Source organism: Girardinichthys multiradiatus, chromosome 12 (assembly GCF_021462225.1).
Source record: "Girardinichthys multiradiatus isolate DD_20200921_A chromosome 12, DD_fGirMul_XY1, whole genome shotgun sequence".
Taxonomy (NCBI): Eukaryota; Metazoa; Chordata; class Actinopteri; order Cyprinodontiformes; family Goodeidae; genus Girardinichthys; species Girardinichthys multiradiatus.
In genome coordinates this window covers 32517759-32540436 of record NC_061805.1, presented here as the reverse complement: position 1 = coordinate 32540436, position 22678 = coordinate 32517759, and the positions used below count along the sequence as shown (strand labels likewise).

Genomic DNA, 22678 nt, shown 5'->3' with positions numbered 1-22678 from the left:
TGTCTTTTTTGATGTGCCTTTTTCAGCTTTGCACATTTGTCTTTGCAAAAGATCTGAGCAACTGGACGAAGAGTATCTGTGAACAGCAATTTTCAAGTCACAAAATAGTTTTCTATTTGATCTAAACCATTGCATTGTATCTCTGGCAGGATGCAAGAGTTTTTGTCCTGTTGGAAGGTAAACATCCAACCCAGCCTCAGGTGTTTTGCAGCCCCTAACAGGTTTTCTGTCAGGATTGTCCTCTATTAACCTTCATCCTTCTTCCTATCAACTCTAATACCATCCCTATCCCTGCAGAAGAAAAGCATCGCCACAGCATGATGCTGCCACCACCATGTTTCACTGTGAGGAAAGTGTTTTCAGGTTGATGTGCAATGTTAGTTTCCCTCTACACATTTTACAGGTAGCTCAATACTGGTCTTATCTGACCAGATCGCCGCTTTTCTTAGTCCCCTACATAGTGTCTGGCAAACTGCAAAAAGCCTCTTCCATATAGACTAGATTTGTAGAGTGCACAACGGATTTTCCTACCCGAGGTGTTAATCAGTAGCTCCTCCCGTGTTATCATGCACTCTTTGTCCCAGCCTGTCACTTTAGATGAATGATCATGTCTTGTTGGGTTTGCATTTTTGCCATACATTTTGGATTTACAGAGAATGGATTGAGGTGTGAGATGTTCAAAGCCTAAAATATTCTTTTATGACCTAAGTCTGCTTCAGACATCTCCAGAACTTTATTCATGACCTGCTTGGACTGGATCATGGTCTTTGTCTAATAAGCCAATTAGGCCTTCATAGAGCAGTTGCATTTATACTGTAATTACTTCAAGAACAAGTTAACTTTATTTACTAGTTAGGTGACTTCTAAATGCACTTGGTTGTATTGGATTTATTTAAGGGTATCAGAGAAAGGAAAGCACAATTTTCAGATTTGTATCAGTATAGTTTGTTATAAACTATATATAATTTTCCTTTTATTCCACAGCTATGCACGGCTTTGCATTGACCCATTACATGAAATTCCTCCAAAACAACACATTGAACAATTTTTCAAGGAACTGTGCATTTGACTTTTTGACTGAAATTTAAACAACTTCTTGACAAAGCATGTAAAATCTGAATTAGACAGATCTCAAAACAAAGGCAAACATGAGATGTGTTGAAAATGTAGGGAAACAAGTCCAGTGAAAACAGAGGATGATTATGTTTATAGTAAGTGAACTGGTAATAGCACTTTGAACTATCTTGCCATCCTGATTCTTTGTTAATATGGTTTGCTGAAAACACCACGATCAAATGCCAGCAGTTCAACCGCACTCATTTGGAAAACCTAATAAAATGACTCTATCAAATCCAACCCTTTCAGCTCTGAGCGGACTAAAAGACTACTAACTGGATACTGCGGGAGCAGCAATTGTGTGTGAGCAGGAAGTAACTGAGAGAAAATGGACATGACGCGGTATGAGATAGGAGGAGAAGCATCCAGCATCATCGGGAAATTGTCACATTAAAGCCCAAGTGGTAGCCAAACTATCTGGGCTGGGTGTCACATGACTGAGGCTGTCTGACTCTATCACCTGAAGTCAGGAAATGATGAAATGATGCAGATGCTTTAAAACATATGATGCTCTAATATTAATACCAAATCATATGAATCAAATAAAGAGAAAGGTCCTTGGGATTTCTGCCAGTCTGCATAGGATCAGGTAAACAACCAGCTGAGGAATAAAATAACACTAGTTGTGCAGCCAAAATGTAGGGGCCCCTGAGGGCCAATAGCATCACAACACTTTAACTCCAAAGCTTGTATCACTGGCCTTCTGAAACACACACTCTTGTCAGTCTTTGTTGGCATACACGGCCAGAAGAACATCAGATTGACAGGAGCTTGTATCACACGCCTTGCTGCCTGTTGGAGCCCGTCGAATCTAATTACACACGGACAGGTGCACGTTGGCCCCTGCCCACATGCACTGCTCACTGACAGGTTGGACACAGTGCCGTTGGATTTTTTTAAGTGTGGTGAGATATTCTGAAATACTTCTAAAGTGTTATAGCTGAGGTACTAAAAGTTTTCCATCATTCTGTTTTCTGGAGTTTTAACTTTCATCTGTTTACAGTCTGTCCTTTTCTTATTCTGTTATCTCTTACTACACTGCAAAAATGAGTTTTGGCAATTTTTCTTTGCTCCAGCTACTTTTTTTTTTAACTTTGGGTCAGTTTGACATAAAGAGGTCTGCATTTAATACTGTTTCTCAGCTTTACTTTGGAGGTCAGAAGGTGGAGGGATTAAAATCATATTCATCGTGACCTTTTTTCTGCCCGGTCCCTCCAATCTCCATTTTCCAACACTATGGCAATCCTGCAGTACATTTTTTTTTACTGTATTTGACACTTCTTACTTACAGGTTTGGAGAGTTTCTTGGGGCTGCACACTGACATTGTTAGTGCTGTTCTCTTGCTGCAAGAAGGTCCTGCTTCGAATCCCGACCAGGGCTCTATCTTACAAAGATAGATTAGTTCAATTACATTTAACCCATTATATGTTGTCATTGAAATTGTGAGGATTGCCAATAAATGTGACACCCATGATTTAGTCAGTTTGTTTAATGTGAGTTTTGTGTCCTTCCAAATCAAATTAAATTAAATAATGGATCTCTTCTGTGAAATTATGCTGCTGCAATGAAAGATATTCAAAAAAATATTAATATTTAATATCATTGTGCTTTACTTTACTCAGTTAATAAACATCACTTTGAAAGGAAGATAGTTATTTAAAATGAAAAACAAAAGTGTTGTGTCACCCTATCTATTTTAATATAGTGACAATTCCATGTACATTTAGCTTAACATAATTTGTTTTAATCAATTTGTAATTAAGCTCAATTTTGCTTTTGATTTGAAAAAGATGTCAAGATGTTTTGTTTTTTTAGCTATAAAACAATCTAAATGATCCAAAAATCAGAATTACACCAGAATCTATTTTAATAATAAAGTCTTTGAACCGCTGGAATCAAGTTTCATGATTAAAAGTAACACTGATTCCACCAAAAACAAACAAAAATCGTACTTTTCTGCAGAACTTCACCATCGCTGAAAACTTGATTCCCATGCTGGAGTTCAGAAGAGGTGAAATGATGTGTTGTACGTACACAAACATTTCAAAATGTAGTTTTTTCTTCATATACCGGAAAGGAGAAGCCGATGATGCACTGATTTACTGAGGCAGTAGTCCTGCTATGACATTTAAACTGAAAAGCTATTACCCCCAATTATCTACAACCAGTGCAAAGTTTAATCCCAGAGAGGAAATCCTGGGTTAAAGATGATCATGAGGTTCACAGAGGGAAAGAGGGCTCCAGCCTCACTGCTCTTAGTCTGTCATGTTGCGTTATCCCTCTGTCTTCTCACTAGCTGATTCACCTGACAGCTCAGACCCGCAAGCAGAACTGGACCGATCACCCCAAGAGATCACACTGAAGTTTGCTGGAGCTTATAGCAACTTTTGTTGCTCAGATCTTATTCAGACAGTACTTTAATGAAAATGCTCCTACTCATTTGCTGCACATACAGGGGTTGGACAATGAAACTGAAACACCTGTCATTTTAGTGAGGGAGGTTTCAAGGCTAAATTGAACCAGCCTGGTAGCCAGTCTTCATTGATTGCACATTGCACCAGTAAGAGCAGAGTGTGAAGGTTCAATTAGCAGGGTAAGAGCACAGTTTTGCTCAAAATATTGAAATGCATACAACATTATGGGTGACATACCAGAGTTCAAAAGAGGACCAATTGTTGGTGCACGTCTTGTTGGCGCATCTGTGACCAAGACAGCAAGTCTTTGTGATGTATCAAGAGCCACGGTATCCAGGGTAATGTCAGCATACCACCAAGAAGGACGAACCACATCCAACAGGATTAACTGTGGACGCAAGAGGAAGCTGTCTGAAAGGGATGTTCGGGTGCTAACCTGGATTGTATCCAAAAAACATAAAACCACGGCTGCCCAAATCACGGCAGAATTAAATGTGCACCTCAACTCTCCTGTTTCCACCAGAACTGTCCGTCAGGAGCTCCACAGGGTCAATATACACGGCCGGGCTGCTATAGCCAAACCTTTGGTCACTCATGCCAATGCCAAACGTTGGTTTCAATGGTGCAAGGAGTGCAAATCTTGGGCTGTGGACAATGTGAAACATGTATTGTTCTCTGATGAGTCCACCTTTACTGTTTTCCCCACATCCAGGAGAGTTACGGTGTGGAGAAGCCCCAAAGAAGCGTACCACCCAGACTGTTTCATGCCCAGAGTGAAGCGTGGGGGTGGATCAGTGATGGTTTGGGCTGCCATATCATGGCATTCCCTTGGCCCAATACTTGTGTTAGATGGGCGCGTCACTGCCAAGGACTACCGAACCATTCTTGAGGACCATGTGCATCCAATGGTTCAAACATTGTATCCTGAAGGCGGTGCCATGTATCAGGATGACAATGCACCAATACACACAGCAAGACTGGTGAAAGATTGGTTTGATGAACATGAAAGTGAAGTTGAACATCTCCCATGGCCTGCACAGTCACCAGATCTAAATATTATTGAGCCACTTTGGGGTGTTTTGGAGGAGTGAGTCAGGAAACGTTTTCCTCCACCAGTATCACGTAGTGACCTGGCCACTATCCTGCAAGAAGAATGGCTTAAAATCCCTCTGACCACTGTGCAGGACGTGTATATGTCATTCCCAAGACGAATTGACGCTGTATTGGCCGCAAAAGGAGGCCCTACACCATACTAATAAATTATTGTGGTCTAAAACCAGGTGTTTCAGTTTCATTGTCCAACCCCTGTAGGTGTAAAAGTTGTTCAGTAAAAACTGAAAAAATGCAAACTATCTGGATTCACAGGTCCTGAAGGATTGGGCATCATAACTAATTTGACGCTATTGCCACCTCCTGGACAGTTCAATAAATTCAAAAGCGCATTAGTTTGCAGTCTGTTCATCAAAACAATTTATTCCAATTTGATTGGGATTTCAGCACCAGCAAGGTGGTTTCAAAAAATTACCAGCAGAAAACTTGTACTAAGTGCATCAAATTGCATCAGATCCTGTGTCAGATATTTTTATGGTCATGAAGAAATGTTAGAAAAAGGAAAGACAAAGTCCAAAAAACAACACAGACATTATTGTTTTGTAGATATGTTTTCTTCACATATATATATATATATATGTATTTATATACACACTACCGGTCAAAGGTTTTAGAACGCTTTTCTCACTTAATGGGTCTCTTTATTTCCATGATTATTTAAATTGTAGATTCTCACCAGAGAGAACAAGCCTGTGAATGAACACACATGGAATTATGTATTAAAACAAAAAGTGTGAAATAAACATATTTGTACTTTAGATTATTACAAAATAGCCACCCTTTGCTCTGATTACTGCTTTGCTCTCTTGGCATTTTCTCTCTGAGCTTCATAAGGTGGTCACCTGAAATGGGTTTCCAAAGAGTTTTGAAAGAACTTCCCAGACGTTCATTGAGAGACGGCCAAAGGTTAATATTTCAGTCATTACAGCAAAGGGCGGATACTTTAAGGAATCTAACATATAACATATTTAAAGTTATTTTACAATTTTTGGTTCGCTGCATAATTGCAAATGTGTTCATTCACTGTTTTGATGCCTTCATTGAAAATCTACATACAATGTGAATAGTCATAAACCTAAAGAAAACCATTAAATGGCTGCAATATTACAGGCACCCCCTGGCCTGTTTAGTTCCAATTCAGTACACGTTCTGATATGGATCATGACCAGTAGGATGAGATCCAGGGTTCAAGCAGCTGTAATTAGCTTCTTCCATAGAGGAGTTGAGTACATCATTAGAGATAATGTGAAGAGGTAGATCAGGGTTCTAATGAAATTGCCATTCCACTCGTTGGAGGTTTTGCAGGCATATCACATTCAAAGGAGACCCCCATGCAGACCCAGGACTGACTGGAGGAGCTATATATCCTTCAAGCTTGTAAAAAGCCAGGAAAAGGAATTAGAGGCCGTTGCTCATGATGTCTTTCACTCCTGGCATTTGGGTTGGGATTCCTAAAACTCTGAAGCTTTTTGAGCAATCTTCTTTCTAAAAAACATGTTAGGGATTGTAACTAAAATCCTGCAGTTTGTCTACAGTGCAAGTAGGAATTGATATTAATTATTGGACAGTAATAATTTATTTCTCCTTTTTTTGATTCCCAAGGAGCTTTGGTTTTCTTATATTGACCACAAGATGGCACTGAGAGTATTTTAGAAAGAAACTCATCTTGCAGTATTTGCTTTAGAAATTATTTTCATTCAGGTGCAGTACTTGTAAAAATCTGTCACTGGCTTAATTAAATTAGGAATACAATTAAGCCCTTACCAACTCTAAAAAACATCACACCTTAAGTTTAACTTGAGTATACACTGATATAACCATCTGTTAGAATATCAACTAATTTAATATCCCTTATATGAGTAGGTTTTAATCAGTATTTTGAAGTAGAAATTATTATTTAAGTTTAAGAGCTAAAAACACTTCTACAAAACACAATAAATTTGTTAAAATCCAACCAATTTTTCATGTACTTACTAAACTATATGTGTTTAATTCAAATTTTTTAGATTATTTTGCTCTTCTGGTTTGGCGTTATAAATTATAAACAAACAAGCAAGAAAAAGAAAAGATTTTTCTGGACAACCACAGCCAAGATTTGCCATTCATTGGCACTGACTGCCTGAGAAGCTTAGCTTGTTATAAGTTTGACTTTCAGCATTAGCAATGCTAAAATAGTTAAAGATTAATTTAAATTTAAATTATTGCTCCAACACAGAAACATTCTCAACTACAAGTCTTCTGACTAATCCTTAAAATAAGTGTATACATTCATTTGCATTACATCACATGCAAACATATCAGCCTTACTGTTCCCTGCTGGACTGGACTGAACACCACAAACAATATATCAGAATACATTTCCTCAACTAACAGTTTTAGGTGGATCCATAGTTTTGTAAAAGTGCCCCTGGTGGTACTTGTCCTTCTCTTATTGATATTCCTAACATGTTTTGATGTGCAGTTAACTGTGATATGGAGCTAATTAACAACAAATATGAGTTGTTCAAGCAAATTGATCTTCAAACAACAGAAACTACCTAAAAGGGTAGTGCAGTGACAATCTGGAGAGCTCTCTTTAAATAAAAGCTTAGAACAAACACTGAGGAACCTGTCCTGATGCTTAATTATGTTGTTTTCTCATTTACCTCTGAAGCCTGAACTGGGATTTGGTAACCTAATCTAATCTAATTTAATTATCTTCCATTTGCAAGTGAAGTTTGGTCTTGACATGCTCAGAGACCAGGCTAATCACCATTAGCAAAACAAGCTAATATCAGTGTATTTCTCTGCTTCTTGTGCTTTCAAACACGTTAGCAACATGTTCAGTAAAAGAGATTGTACAGCATTGTATTTGTGAAAAAAAAAAAAACTTAAGTTGTTTGTTAAATTTGCAAATATGCAGCTACCACCATGTTTTATATGCCAGACAGCCACTCTTGAGTTCTCCAGAAAAATTCTAAATTCAGGAGATTTTTCTCATACTATTTCCAGAGATCTTTCAAGTAAAAATGAAAAATTTATAAATATTGTATCATGTGAGCAATTGTGCCGCTCTTTCTTTTCCACCCATGAAATAACAAATTCATTTGTACACCTGCATTAAAAACTGTATCAGAGTGGCTGTACTTGGAAAACCCAATATTTCCTGAGGTTGTACTTGTTATGAAAAGCTTGAGAACTCCTGAGTTAGATTCTTATCCAAATCCTTATTTGTTACCGGATAAATTTAGTTAGTGTTGGAAATATTATTTTACTTTCCCTTTAACCTTCAATCTAATAAATTCGAAAATAATTAAATAATTTAGAAGACTAATATTTACTCCCGACATTCCTTGTACAGCTCAATTATTGATTTAGACATTTGCACACAAAGGCTAATAAATATCCAGACTTTGGAGCTCAAAAGGTTAGAGATGACGCTGCTAATTTGGCGTTTTGCTCGGCCAATGGCAGCGCTGCATGTGTCTTTAAGAGGCGTGCGCTCAGCAGAGGAGGAGTCGTGAGCTCCATCTGGGTTTACACGCAACTACAGGGAGAGGTGCAGCGCTCACATAGGAGGCAGGATCCATGGCAACAATCATGGCAGGTGGGAGAAAATATCTACATTTATACTTAAAAAGAATAAATATGTTTGTTTTTAATGCATGGACACGGTTAGGTATTCTCCCGGAATACAAAAATATATATCCTGTGTGGGTTTTTTTGCTTTTTTTTTTTTAGAAGCAGAGACCCGCCAGAAGCTGCTGCGCACCGTCAAAAAGGAGGTGGGTGTTTTCACACCAGCAGGAGAATCGTTTAGGAAAAACTGTCTTATAAGGTTTTATTGTTCAAAATGCACTCAGTCAAACTTTCACAGAGATTGTGATAACTCATGGCTCACACCTCTGTTTGGGCACCGTGTCTCATATCTGAGTGTGGTTAGATAAGCGTGAGTGATCTGCAGGATCTGTTTAAAATTTTGGGGAGAAAACAATTGTTACATTTATTAATTAAAAATATACATCAACAATAATATATGAGTTATGTTAGTTTGCTGCAGCTCAGAAGGAAGAAGCAACACAAAAGAAGCAGATTGTCTCTGGCATTCGCAGCACCAGGGATCGCCAGCCTTCTGACAGACCATTTGGTTGTTTTATTTGGATTTAATCGTGTGTGTGTGTGTGTGTGTGTGTGTGTGTGTGTGTGTGTGTGTGTGTGAGGGAGAGAGAAAGATGCCCGTAATTAATTTTACTGCAGTTAGTGGAAGCAAACATGGAAGCAGCTGCAATGATTTAATCATTTGGGTTTCCTCCAAACATAAAGACATAGATCTTGAATGAAACATTAGGACCATCTAGTCAGCGTGACATTAAGACAATGATAACAGTTCCTTTATAAATTAGTAATCCTTGCAGATGATTTTGGAGTTTTCATCCAAGAGATGTCCACACATTTCGGATCAATTTGTGGGAAACGTATTGGGGTTTTCGATAAGCCATTGGAACATATTTGGGAATACTTATAAGTATTCCTTAAACCTTGTCATTTTTTCCCATCAAAGCAAACTGGGAGGATGGTGGTATGCAAATCTCCAGATGCATCAACATCCATTTAAGGAGGGGTTCATCTAATATCTGTTTTGTAATGTTTTATATTTTTGACACACCTGCAGCAGAGACTGAGAGATCAAAGCAGTTTCAAAGCAACTAAACAATCTGCTTTCTGTTATCCCCCAAGCTTGGAGACCTGCAGGTTTTTCAATGTGAAGCATGGAAGTGTTAAATCTTTTAAAGTGTATAAAGGAAAACAGCTTCATTTAGCACTTTGTATTAGGCATGGTACTGATACCAAGTTATTTCCAGATTTTTAAATGTTATGTCTTCAAAACAACTAAAAACTTTCCTTCATTGTTTCTACGGTTTGAAACTATAGAGAAAGTGTTGCGGTGCCCATACGGTTTTCACTGGCTGTAAAAAGCGTGGGCTACACAACAGTGCATCTCACCCACTTGTGGCTGTGCACTGTGGGTCAGCTGGCTGGAAGAAGGCTACAACAATTTTCCCCTGTTTAGAAGAAAACCAAATCCCACTACTTGAATATTTTTCCAGGTTTAATAAACACAGCCATGATATTGAATCTACAAGACCGCCTCTCTACGATCTTGTTATGGTAACACTTGTTTCAAACTTAAATTGGCAAACTCCAAGTAGAATATCTGTTAATCTGCCAGCTGCTCTGCACAACGACCCGTTTTCTTGAAAACTACTACTGAATTTATTTGGGGTTTATTCAGCATTTTTGCTTTGGTCTATGTAACAAAGTAGCAAAAAATAAACGTTATAGATAATAGTATCATCAATTAAAAACCGAAACCTTATGCAATTTGGTTTTCAGTTTACAATCAAGGCAATTAGATGTTGCTTATCATTTTTGTTTACATTTTATGGATAAAAATGGTGGTACTGTTAAACTAGTATGTAAACTAAATAAAATTAATGAATTATACAAGTCACATTTACTTAAAAAAGATCATTTCTGCCATATTATTTTATAAAGCTAATGTGGCCAAAAGGTTTTACAAGCTAGCCTTACTGGCACAACATGTTCAAGTTAAACGGGTCTTTTACAAAGATTTTATTTCATTTTAGCATTTCACTACGAAACAGTGTTATAAATGTTGACAGGCTTATTTATCCATGTTTTAGATAGAAACATTACCTTTGCCAGTTGTTCCTTCTAATGCTAAGGTTAACACAGTTTGGGCAGTTTCTCCCCATAAAAACATATTTAAAAGGAGCATTTTTATGTTTTTATTTTCTTTTTTTTGATTTTATAAATAGAATTCAGTGTTAGAAATGTCAGCAGCTTTTTTAAGAGTGATCAGTTACACGGCCTTATATCCCCCACCATGTGAATCATTAGCTATTTCAGCTGATTAGCTGAAGCTAATGCAGCACTGGTAGTTTCTCCACATAAATGTTTAGAAAATCTGTTTCTGTGTTGGCAGCTATTTTAATTTAAAGTTGTTTCCATAAAGGGAAAGGAGAAACAGATAGCATGGCTTAACTAGCTGTGACTAACCAACTGGATTAAAGTTAGATGATTAACAAATGAAACTAATGAGAGTGAATCATTTGAGCCAGAACTCAGAGTTTGAAATACTACAGCCAGATTTGGGCCTTTAGTTGGCAGTTGTAAAGATGTGCTAATCCTTATACGTACAGATAAAGACTTTAGAGTTGGCCTATTACTGTTGATAAGATATGAAATTATAGAAAGGGAAAATTTTGTGTATTCCTTCAATTTTCACTGTATTTTATATGTGCAGACGCCATGTTGAATCTGAGTTTGGCGTTTCAAAGTTTAAGAGAGAATTCTTTTTTCTTACGTTCAGGTTAGAGCCTGAACTTTCAGACTTCATTGTGAACCTATTGTCCTTTGTATATTTCTTCTGCTTTGATTGTTAAGGAGACCTTTTTCCAACATTCATGTATCAAAAAATAGTTGCAATAACCTCTGCCTATCCTTGGAGCTTCCCAACCTGATCTATGCTGAAACGTTTGCCACTGAGTGAAAGAAAAGGAAAAAATAATCGCAGTTTTATTTAAGCAGATTGATACAGAAAGACATTTTTCTAAACAGAAGAATCCAAACTTCATTTTCAATCTCCCTTGCTCCCTTTGCGAAAATGTATGTTTTTCATTATGCATTGGAAAATTTGTATTTATGCAGACAAAAATCAAAAAATGACATCCTGCGTCTTTTAAAGTAATAATAAAAAGGCTTGATCTGATTAGTCTTCCTTTGCGTCCTGTTTGCTGTCTTATCTGTGGATGCCAGACCCTTCCTCTGATTAAACCCTGTACACAATTAGCTTCTCTCACAGTGGCTCTTTTCAGTTCTTATTCTGTTGCTTTGTTTGCTAGAACCTTGTACAGACTGATCGGGTCTGTGGATGGACCAGCAAAATTGTGGTTTATTGTGAGAGCTGCTCACTTTGTTCTCAGATGGCTCCTTATTAGGCCTACATGGTATTAGGAAAACATAACACTGGAATATACCAGAACAATTTTAAGGCAATTTTTGGTAATGATTTACCCAGTTTTTCCTCAATACTTCCCACCACTCTCCTCAAGCTTTCTAGGCTTGTTCATTAAGATCTATTTAAGTTGTGGAAATAAAGGACAGTGAAAGTGCACCCAACTGGCCAAAATTATCATTGGAATGCAGAGTTTGAATGCATAAATTTTAAATAGTTCAGCCATTTAACTATTGCATCCATGTAGTTATTTACATTTTCGGTTTTGGACACACTAATAGTGAGATAACGATAACTTGATACACTGGTACAAAAAATGAAAGGAACCTATTTTAATGAGAGTCTATTATCAAATCAGTTCGGCTTCTGGAATATTGATCTGGTCAGTTGAGTAGTAGGGGGGGCTGCACTAAAGGGGCAACAATGAGACGACCCCAACAGCAGGAATGGTTTTGCAGGTGGAGGCCACAGACATTTTTTTTTCCCTCCTCCTTTTTTTGACTGCTTTTAAGTAATTCCATCTCATCTGGGTCAGTGTCACTACTGGTAGCATGAGGCTATACCAGGACCCTACAGAGATTGTACAGGCACTCCAACTCCACCAGGATGGCACATAAAAACGTACCATTTCCCGAAGGTTTGCTGTGTCTGTCAGCACAGTCTCAGAGCATGGAGGAGATTCCAGGTGATAGGCAGTTGCTCTAGGAGAGCTGGACAGGGCTGTCGGAGGTCCTTAACCCATCAGAAAGACTAGTATCTGCTTTGTGCAAGGAGGAACAGGATGAGTACTTCCAGAGACTAACAAAGTGACCTTCAGCAGGCCACCGGAATGTCTCTGACCAAACCAGACTTCACGAGGTTGTCCTCTAGTAGGCCCTGTGCTCACTGCCTGGCATTGTGGAGCTTCACTGGCATTTGCTAGAGAACACCAGAGTTGGCAGGTTTGGCATTGGTGACCAGTTCTTTTTCACCGATGAGAGTAGGTTCACTCTGACCTCATGTGAAAAGGTCTTGAGAAGCTCCCCTGATCTAAACCCAATAGAACATCTCTGGGACATCATGTTTACGTCCATCCAACGGCACCAGGTTACACCTCAGATTGTCAGGAGCTCAGTGATGCCCTGGTCAGGATCTGGGAGAAGATACCCCTGGACTCCATCCGTCATCTCAGGTGCATGCCCCGACATTGTCAGTCAGGCATACAAGCACATGGGGGCCATACAAACTACTGAGTACCATTTGGAGTTACTGCAAGGACATTTCAGCTAACTGGACTGGCCTGGTGCATCAGTTTTTCTGTTTAAATGACTTTGGATTAAGCCGTCGGTGGGTTGATCATTTTAATTTTCAACAAATGATGTTGCATCTTTTTGTCCCTAACACATTACTAATTCCACATCAGTATGGATATCCAGCATGATGTTTTTTTCCCATTGCACAGTAGTAACTCAAATATAAATATACTTTATTTTTTACTTTAACATTTACGTATACTTCTATCTATGGATGAAAAGAAATTAGACTGTGCTACATTTTTGCTTAAACATTTAGTGTAAATACCATATTGTTCAAGGTTATAAAAACCATATAAATCTGCAGCCTTTGAATCTGCAACCGCAAGTGGCTCATTGGCCCTTCCAGAAAGGCTTTAAATAACTTCAAATCAAAAATGACAAAAAATGACAAAAAAACAACTGTTTTTAACATAAATATAACAAATGCAGGTTTTTTGCAGGTTTTCAGACTTTTCATGGAATTCCTACAACAGGATGGCACTAAAAGTACCATTAATATTTTGTTTTTCTGGTCATTAAGTTGAAAACTGCTTCTTTCAACAATTACATTCCACAGAAAAAAAATACATCTATCCTGTTTTTGCAAAAGTTTAGTTTTTCTTTATTTTAAAAGCTTAATTGGCAATAAAACGGTGGCTCTTTAAACATTTTAACAAATTTCTTAAAGTGGGTATTTATCAACCTGTGTTTTATTTAGCAAAAATGGCTTTTTCGAGTAAAGGTTGCAGACTCCTGATCAAATCCCATTATTTGGAAATATCTTGATAAAAAAAAAAGTCCCATTAAGGAGATGCAGCAATAACATTAGCAGGTTAACTGGCTTCTCTCACTGGCACCATATTTTCAGCATTTTCTTCTGTGTTTTTAAATATATTTAGTTTCATCTTTTTATAATTTTATTAAAAATAATATGCTATAAATGTTGACGTCTTTTTTTACAATGTTTAAGATCGGTTTTCAGAAGTTTCATTTGACCTTAATTTATTTGTAAACTTCGGATTGCTCCATTGTGTTTCTCTTAACCTCCTCTATTGTTTAATGTTTTTCTGGGAACGCCCAGAACACAGAAGAAAAACTAAGTTTGTTTTAGCCATTTTCAATTGGTGTATGGGTTATATTGCTCAGTCTGGGCTGTACCATATGGTGTTTCTATGCTGCGTGTTTACGCTCTGTCCCTATCCAGCTGGTTTTATGCCACCAGGTTGCTCAGACATACCTGGATGTGGGGCATTATCCAGAGAGCTGATCCCGTCTGTGACAGCAGAATTACCTCCCTGGCAGAAAATTGGTGGGAATAAGAGCTCCTATTTGCCTGGGCTTTAGTAATGAGCCTTGCTCCATCTGCCTGTGTCACTGTGTCACTCTCTGCCTTTTCCATATATCATGCTTTGACAAACAAACACAAATGCACACCTGTGTTTGCTAAAGGAGTGAGTGAAAGAGGGCACCATCCTTTTCTTTCCTGCTTCCTGTGAACCATTTTTCATTTGTTTTAGACTTGAACACATTTTTCTATATTCTGGAGGTTTATTGATGGACAGCATTAATGCAGGGCTGATATAATTATTCCACGGGAACAAGCTCAGGGAAGTCAAATATTACTACCAGCATGCACACAGATAAGGATTATAACTTAGAGACTGCAATACTGTTTTTGACTCATAGGTGCATATATTTATAGTGAGGCTTTTGGAATAGATGAAACAGGATTACCTACTTCCTTGTTGTGACGTTGAGATGGTGAACAATCTGATCATGCACCTGTGAGGATCAGCCCTCATTGCAAAATTGTAAAGATCAGACAAGCATATGCAATAAAAACATCCTGGCAAACTGATGCATCTGCTGTGCATATGTAACAGTCTTGACTTAGGTTTTTTTATTTTTACCATTACTTGCTCCCTTCATCCTTCACCGACCACAAAGACGATGAATAATGGAGAGTGGATGTCAGTAAATTAGTTTTTCTCTCTGGCTGTTATTTCTTGCTGTTGTGGGATGTGATTGGAGTGCTCAGTAGATCTTTTATTGGTAAAGCAGTTAGCTTCAAGACAGTGATTAGTTAGAGCAGATTCATCTAGCTTTGCTCCAATAGATCTTGTCAAAACATTGCTTAGCTTCAATGTTCATGTGAAAACAGAACTTTACTGATGAATTGGTGTTATTGCTGACTATAAACAGGGAGCTGCAGTCATTTGTATTTGTGTCAGAGATTAATTAATGTTGTTTAATTTCATGCATCTTTTTGGATGGAGAGTTCCACTTCGAGAATCGTGACATCTCCATAGAAACCCTCAGGTTGCCAGCACACAGACACTTTACGAGACTTATTCCTCCGAGAGCTGATCAGTAGCCTAGATGTGAGAAATGAGGGGACACAAGTGAGCAAATCAATCATCTTTCTTTCTGTGAGGTGTACTCAGGTAGGGAAGCCAAGGGAGCTAAGTCCCCTGTGCCCTACATGTGTGTGTGCATTCTTTTTTTAGTAGTATATTCATGAGTTGAAGCTGCTGGGCGTCTCATCAGACTGCTGCTGCCTCTGTTGTGTTGGCAGTATGAATCATATCTGTTGCAGCTGAAACAAACAATGGCACTGATTGTTTCTAATGACTGCGCTCTAATTAGTCAGAGTTCTATGAATAAGTAAATGTTTTTAAGGAGTGCAGTATGGGCCAGATTGGTATCTCAAATGTTATATAACAGAGATTAATTCCTTTTATGAACAGTGAGATGGCAGACAGTGTTTAGAGGGTGGATTCATATTTATTTATTTGTTTGTTTTGTGCCACACACTCAGCTTTCAAATATTAGTATAAATTTACTCAAAAATAAGATGGAAGGCTTTACTTAATACTCTGTGAGATATCAGAAAAAGCTTTTCCCTTTAAAATCTCTAGTTTATATAAATGTATTGTAGAATTTCTTCCAAGCCTTGGGAGGAGGACTCAGACTTTATACTTCTGCTGGTTTCATTTTTCCCCAGCCAATGAAAGTGCATTGTGCTGAAAAAGGTTTGTGTGGAAAACAAATATTTACAAAAAAATGTATGGAAAAGAAATCCATTAATGGTCAAACAATCAAACTGAATTAATATCAGTGCCTCAAGAGGCTCAAACTGCACAATCCCTCACGAGAGAGCTTCTACTCCTGGCTTTATTGTAGAAGCTCCTCCTATAAGACAAACAACGATTAACTGGCGTTTAATCACCACAGCAAATTTGCAAATAGTTCAAAACACACCAGAAATATATCAATATCCAGATCAAATATAACAACTATGATGGAATTAAGATGTTTTGGCATGGACTGGCATGCATTATGGGGGTTTGAGTTTTTGTTTTGGGCTTTTCTGTCTGATTCTGATTATGTTCTCCAAGTTGTGTTTTGGATCTCACCTCTGATCATTATGTTTTCTAGGTTTTGCTTTAGTTCTTTAAGCTTAGTTTCTTATGATTCTTGCATTCTGTTCATAGCGCACTTGAGTTTATGTTCTGTAAGAAATTCCTTAGGTTGGATTGTTTTATTGCTCCTCTGTTCAGCCCATTCAGGTTCTTGTTTCCACTCCCTGCCACACTCTGCTTGCAGTCAGGTTCATTTGGTCCACCTGCACTTTGCCAATCAGTCTCCTTGCTTCACCTGTGCCATGCCCCACATATACTCGTCTGTTGTGTTTACTAATTGCTGGTTTATTTTGGTCTGCTCTGTTGTTTATGCCACAACTGTGTTTTTGCAAAGCCAGTTTCACGTCCCTGCCTGACATGTTTGGTTATGTTTGCATGCATCTATTTATTTATTTATTTTTGTAATGGTACGGCACACACAAACACCCCTGGGCAGTGCATTACAAATGGAACATCCCATATACAGCTTGTCTATTGGAGTCTTTGGATGCCTCCGCCCTGCCCTGGAAAGACACCTTAAGTAAAATGAAAACTAACACATCCCTGGTAATCCTTCATTTCAACATCAAATAACAAAAAAAAACAAAAAACATCCAAATTATTGCATTCACAGCAGAGTACAACATAAAGAAAGAAAGACAATAATGTAAGCCGGCCAGATGTAACTAAATAAAATAAATTGTGTAGTCATTGGTTGTTTGCCTCTATTGTGTGCAAAATACTTATCTGAAAGGAGGGGTCACCCCGTGATGTGTATGATCAGTGTTATTTTGGGTAATATAGTATTCGTAATATCAATCAATCAACCTTTATTCATATTGTACTTTACACACCCAAAGTGACTAAAGTGCTGTACAGGTCCATAAATTAAAAGAAAACAAAAAAACCATAAAGACCAAGAAGATACAAACACATACAATAAAACAAATAGACAAAAAGAAAGGAACTGCTAAGAAGTAAAAGAAGACTCATAATTAAAATCAGTCTGATATTTCTGCTCAACTGGAATAAAAAGCAAGGTTAAAAAGATGGGTCTTTAAAAGGGACTTAAAATCATTGAAAGTATTTCCCATCCTTACAGTAAGAGGCAGATTGTTCCAGAGTTTCGAAGCAACAGCAGATAAACCTCTGTCCCCTGGGATCACAAGACAAGCCCTAGGAACATCTTTCACACAAGCACGTTCCCAGAAATATGAGGTCAGGACTCTTGTTGTTTTAGATCTGTTAAATAAGGAGGCGCCAGACTATTACAACAGCTATAAATCAAAATTAAAATCTTTAAATCAATCCAAAAACTTATAGGCAACCAGTTCAGAAGGGGAATATGGGGTTAAAGTGTTCATGCCACTTGTAAACTGCTGTTTCTGTGCTTTGACACAATTTAAAACCAGACTGAAATTTTTCGGTAATCCCTTGTAGCTGTAGATACATCAGAAATCGGAAATAAATCACCCTCTCTAACATTTTAGAAAGAAAAGGCAACTTAGAATCTGGCCTAAAGATGGATAGAACATTAGGATCTAAGTTGCACTTTTTTTTAGAAGAGTTTGTTTGAGAGCCTAAGGAAAGAGATTTGTTGATCTAATTAACATAAGGACCTACAGCACTAAAGACCTCCTTTAGAAGTCTTAGAGGAATACTGTCATCTATACTGTCCCAACTGGAAGATAGAAACGGGTCTAAAACAGCTGGAGAACCAGGGGGCATCGCAGGATCCGATGTGGAATGAAAGGGTGAGGACCTGACAGCACTCAATATACATTCATAGTTTATCAAAATGATCTACAATTATACAGTGCCTTGCAAAAGTATTCACCCCCATTTTACCTATTTTGTTACATTTTAGCCTGTAATTTAAATGTTTGTTTTATTTTATTTTACGCGATGGATCTGCACAAAAAATAAATCTTCAAAGTTGAGGCATGTTCTGTAAATGAAAATGGTGCAAACTCTCAACCAACCTTTTTTTAAGGTTGTGAGGCAACAAAACATGAAAAATGCCAAGGGGGGTGAATAGTTTTGCATGTCACCGTACTGACTAAATTTGAATATTCATTCCGATGAGGCTTGTTTGTCAAATAAAAATTAACTTTTGAAAATAATAACCTTTAAGCATGTACTTAACATACTTCATATTAAGTCCACATTTCTGTATAAAACATTTTTTATTGGTCCAATGTAATATTCTAAGCTTAAATGTTGTGTTTTCATTAACTGTAAGTGGAATATTATCATAATTAAAGGCAAACAAAGGCTTGAAAAAAATAGTGTGTGTAATTAATCTATATAATGTGTTTCTATAAAGTGAACTGAGTTACAGAAATGAATGCACTTTTCAATAATATTCAAATTAACTGAATATGGTTTTATGAATACAATCTAATACCACTAGCAGAGATGGTTATTATATGGATGTTTTAAGATATGCCATCACTTGCAAAGAAAAGTTACCAAGAAAACTCCCCAAATCACCAGCCTGTCAAAATACCAATTTTTCCACATTATAATATTATAACAATGTACTCCAATGTATTTTATTGGGATTGTATCTAATATACCAACTTTAATTATAAAGTAGTTTATTATTATTGAGTAGAAGGAAAAAACTTTTCAAACTTTTTGGAAATGAATCTGAAAGGTGTGGTGTGCATTTCTAATATGTTTTCTTGATCTAATACAACCATCCTTTGGTGTAATTACAGTTGCAAACCTTCTGGGGTATGTCTCCACTAGCTTTTCACATCTAAAGACTGATTTTTCACATTTTCTTATTTGCAAAATAGCTGAAGCTCAGTCAGAGTAGATGGAGCGTTCTGTGAACAGCAATTTCTTAATTAGATTTATATCTAGACTTTGACTAGGCCTTTCTAGCAATCGAAAATGCCTTGATTCAAGCCATTCCATTGCCCTGTATTTAGCTCCATCTATCTTCCATCAACTCTGACCAGCTTCCCTGTCCCTCTTGAAGGCAAGCCTCTCCACATCATGATGCTGCCAACTGCATGTTCCAGAGTGGTGAAGGTGTTTTTAGGGCGATATGCAGCTTGAGGTTCCGTTTTGGTCTCATCTGACTGGAGCACTTTCTTCCACATGTTTCCGGTGAATGGTTTATGGCAAACAACAAATAGGATGTCTTATGGCCTTCTTCATCACTGGGTTGCTTCTTGCCACTCTTCCCTAAAGTCTGGATTTCTTGAGTGTCTTGGTCTTGAGTTCCTTGGTCTTTATGATGTTGTTTGTTCACTAATGCTCACTAACAAACCTGTGAGGCCTTCAAAGAACAGCTCGATTTATCCTGAGATTAAATAACACACAGGTGGACTTTGTTTATTAAGTGACTTTTGAAGGCAGTTGGTTTCACTGTATTTTATTAAGTGGTATCAGATTAAAGGGGCTGAATATAACTGCATACCACTTGTTCAAAAGGTATAAATACTTTTGCACTGTTTATTGCCTGTTTTGCCAGTGTGTTTCATGTGGTTCTTTTTATTAAAACAAGCTACTGTCAGCTTGTTTTATGTTTTAGAAGTTCAGATTCAGTTCTCTATGAAAGGTTGGTCTAACTTTAAACTTGTCTGCCTCCAGCTTGCCTTTGGATGCTTTTTGAAATGAAATCACGACATATTTAGGTCATATGTAGGTATATTTTGGCAATTTATGTGTAATATACCCATTTCTGATGAATCCCATATGATAAGATGCTTGTATGGACACATTAGCTCAGTGTTGACTGTTTATGATCTAAATGCTCTACTGCACCTCTAGCTGCTGATCGACCTAATATGACTGAATCATGAAGTACCATTTGTTAGGCGAGTGCTGATAGTCCTGTTGGCTGTCGCTGCCTCCACATATTTGGCTCAGCTTTTATGTCTGCACCTGCATCAGCGTGCAAAACATGTTACCTCAATATGTCTCTGTGATTCAAAATGATTACGCGCAGAAATAAAAATAAGAAAAACCTTTCTTCCCTCTGGAAAGAGACCCGTCATATCTTTTTATCAAGATGTAAAATTATGAACATTTCTATTCTTTGTTTTTAATTATTATTAATTATTTTTACAGTTCAGGTTAGATTTTAGTTTAATTGTGTATTAGGCTAACTGGGCTTTATGAAGCATATGTCCATGAATATCCTCACAAAGAAATGTCCAGCATGTAGAGAGAGTGTTTGTGCGTGCTGATGATGAGCCTGGCAGTATAATGTGTTCTTTGTGGACAGACTAATTTCAGCAGGAAATTACAGCTCGGCTATCTGCGTGGCCTTGTCTGGAGGTTGATATTCCCCATCCAGATTGCAGAGCGGTGCCCACACTGGGGCATGTCTCCATAGTCACCACAGGGATTGAATCACCACTCGTCTTAACTCGTGGTGCGTGGCAGTTGTCATGTCAGTCGGGAGGAGGAGACAACGCAGTGACAACAAAGCCAAGCTAATGACTGTTTTCTTGTAAATGTGTGTATCTGCTATTCATCGTCCTTTTTTTAATTGCAAGTATGAAGATGCTATCTACATTTTAATCCGCAACATAATCGTCTGATCCCACCAAGGGATGGTAATTGCTCAGAAAGGGGATTTGTGATGGATGAGCTACCCTCCTTTAGCACCAAATGAACCTCCATTTCCCAGTGGTCCTTGGGACAAGAGCTGGTGACTCATCAAGCAACTGAGCAGGCAGTTGTTGATAGTTTCTCCTTCTCCTAACTTTAAAGGCTGAACTCCTTATATTAATGAATTCTCTAATTATTCCCTCAGCTGAAGCGTATTTGTCATTCAGTCAAATCCTCACCCAAAAAGCCCCTCTCAGGCTGTTTGTGTTTAATGTGACATAGTGATGAATGAGTCATCCATGGTCTCCTCTGTCATTGACAGGTGAAGCAGATTATGGAGGAAGCCGTCACCAGAAAATTTGTTCACGAAGACAGCAGCCATATTGTGTCCTTTTGTGGTGAGTAGTCAACAATACTATAACTTTCTTGTCATCGTATTTTAATTGAGTAGAACAGCTCTGGTGCTGAAAAGATATGGCGCTGATTTCTTCAAGGTTTGTCTCTGAATCTTTGACATATTTATCCTTTATCAGTAATTCGGTTAAAAAAAGGAAAATCACATATTAGAGTTTATAGATTCATTTCACATAGTGATATATTTGTAATCTTTATTTATGGTAGTATTGATGACTATAGATAATAGCTAATAAAGCCAAACCCTGTAGCCCATGTCCCGGATGCGTCTTTTTCTACCACAGTTTTTCCTTCCTTTCAATTTTCAATTAACATGCTGGCATACAGCACTCCAGCAAAGCCTTCTTCTTAGCAATTATGGGTCAATGACAGTGTGCTGGACAGCTGTCTTCCCCATGAGTTTGTATCGAGTTAACATTTGTATCAAAAAGTTGCTTTTACCGGTCTTGTGTAATACTGTTATTACTTTTCACACTGTAGAACATTCCAAGAACCAAATCCACATCTTTGCAGTTGCTGGCCGTTTAAGCAGCTCCACACAAAGCCTTTTTTACCTTTTGAAGACTATCTTTCTGTAATAATCTGCCCTGTTTTTTTATTTTTATTTCTGTATTTATTTGCACAGACTAAAAAATCCTTATGGGCTAACAAAAGAAAGATGCTGGTGAGATAGTATAAAAAACCTAAACATTTGCAATAAAAATACAGAAAAAATATCAATAACTAAACACAATTCTGTGCTTAAAGAATTACACTAAAAGGAGGAATTTTGCAGTAATCTAAAACATTGTAAATGCATTTAAGTGTATATCATTTTTTTTTATAAATTTGCATATTATTAATGGCAAATAGTCAACAGGACCAAAACACCAAAAACAGATCGAGTTTTGTAGGGTATAGGTGATAAAACAAACAATAGAAATTGATTTGCAAAACATAGATGCTATGAATATAAGCAGTAGCTCCCAATGTAATATTATAACATACAGTAAATGATACTGATAAAGCAGGAGATTTAGGAATATTTTCTAAACGTAATGGAGTGGGAAGTGAAGCTGGATGGCTACTTGTAAGAGACTACATTATTATAACTTGTAGAAAAACATAAAAATGTATATAAACAGAAATAAAGTCCAATCAAATTAGCTTTTAAATAATAATAGCAATATTGCCCATCAGCTCTACTGTATTTAGTATAAAAATCATCCCTGGGTTAATATTTAAGAATATTAATTTAAACGGATTTTAACTAGAAATATAACACTGATCACCATGGAAAACACATCGCCCACTTACACACACACTCAGACCATAGGAAGAACATTTTTGTATTTCCAGTGTGAACAAGATAACTCTCA

The 22678-nt window shown here is 37.4% G+C and overlaps 1 protein-coding gene across 1 annotated transcript in view; it reads left to right on the top strand.

The window, feature by feature from the left end:
- Positions 1–8160: 8160 nt before the first annotated feature.
- Positions 8161–22678, top strand: part of sgsm1a (small G protein signaling modulator 1a) — a 47425-nt gene continuing 32907 nt past the window's right edge. The window contains exons 1-3 of the mRNA XM_047381424.1: positions 8161–8227; positions 8362–8405; positions 21229–21304. Coding sequence (XP_047237380.1) covers positions 8209–8227; positions 8362–8405; positions 21229–21304 — 139 coding nt within the window. The 5' untranslated portion in view covers positions 8161–8208. The remainder of the gene's footprint in view (positions 8228–8361; positions 8406–21228; positions 21305–22678) is intronic.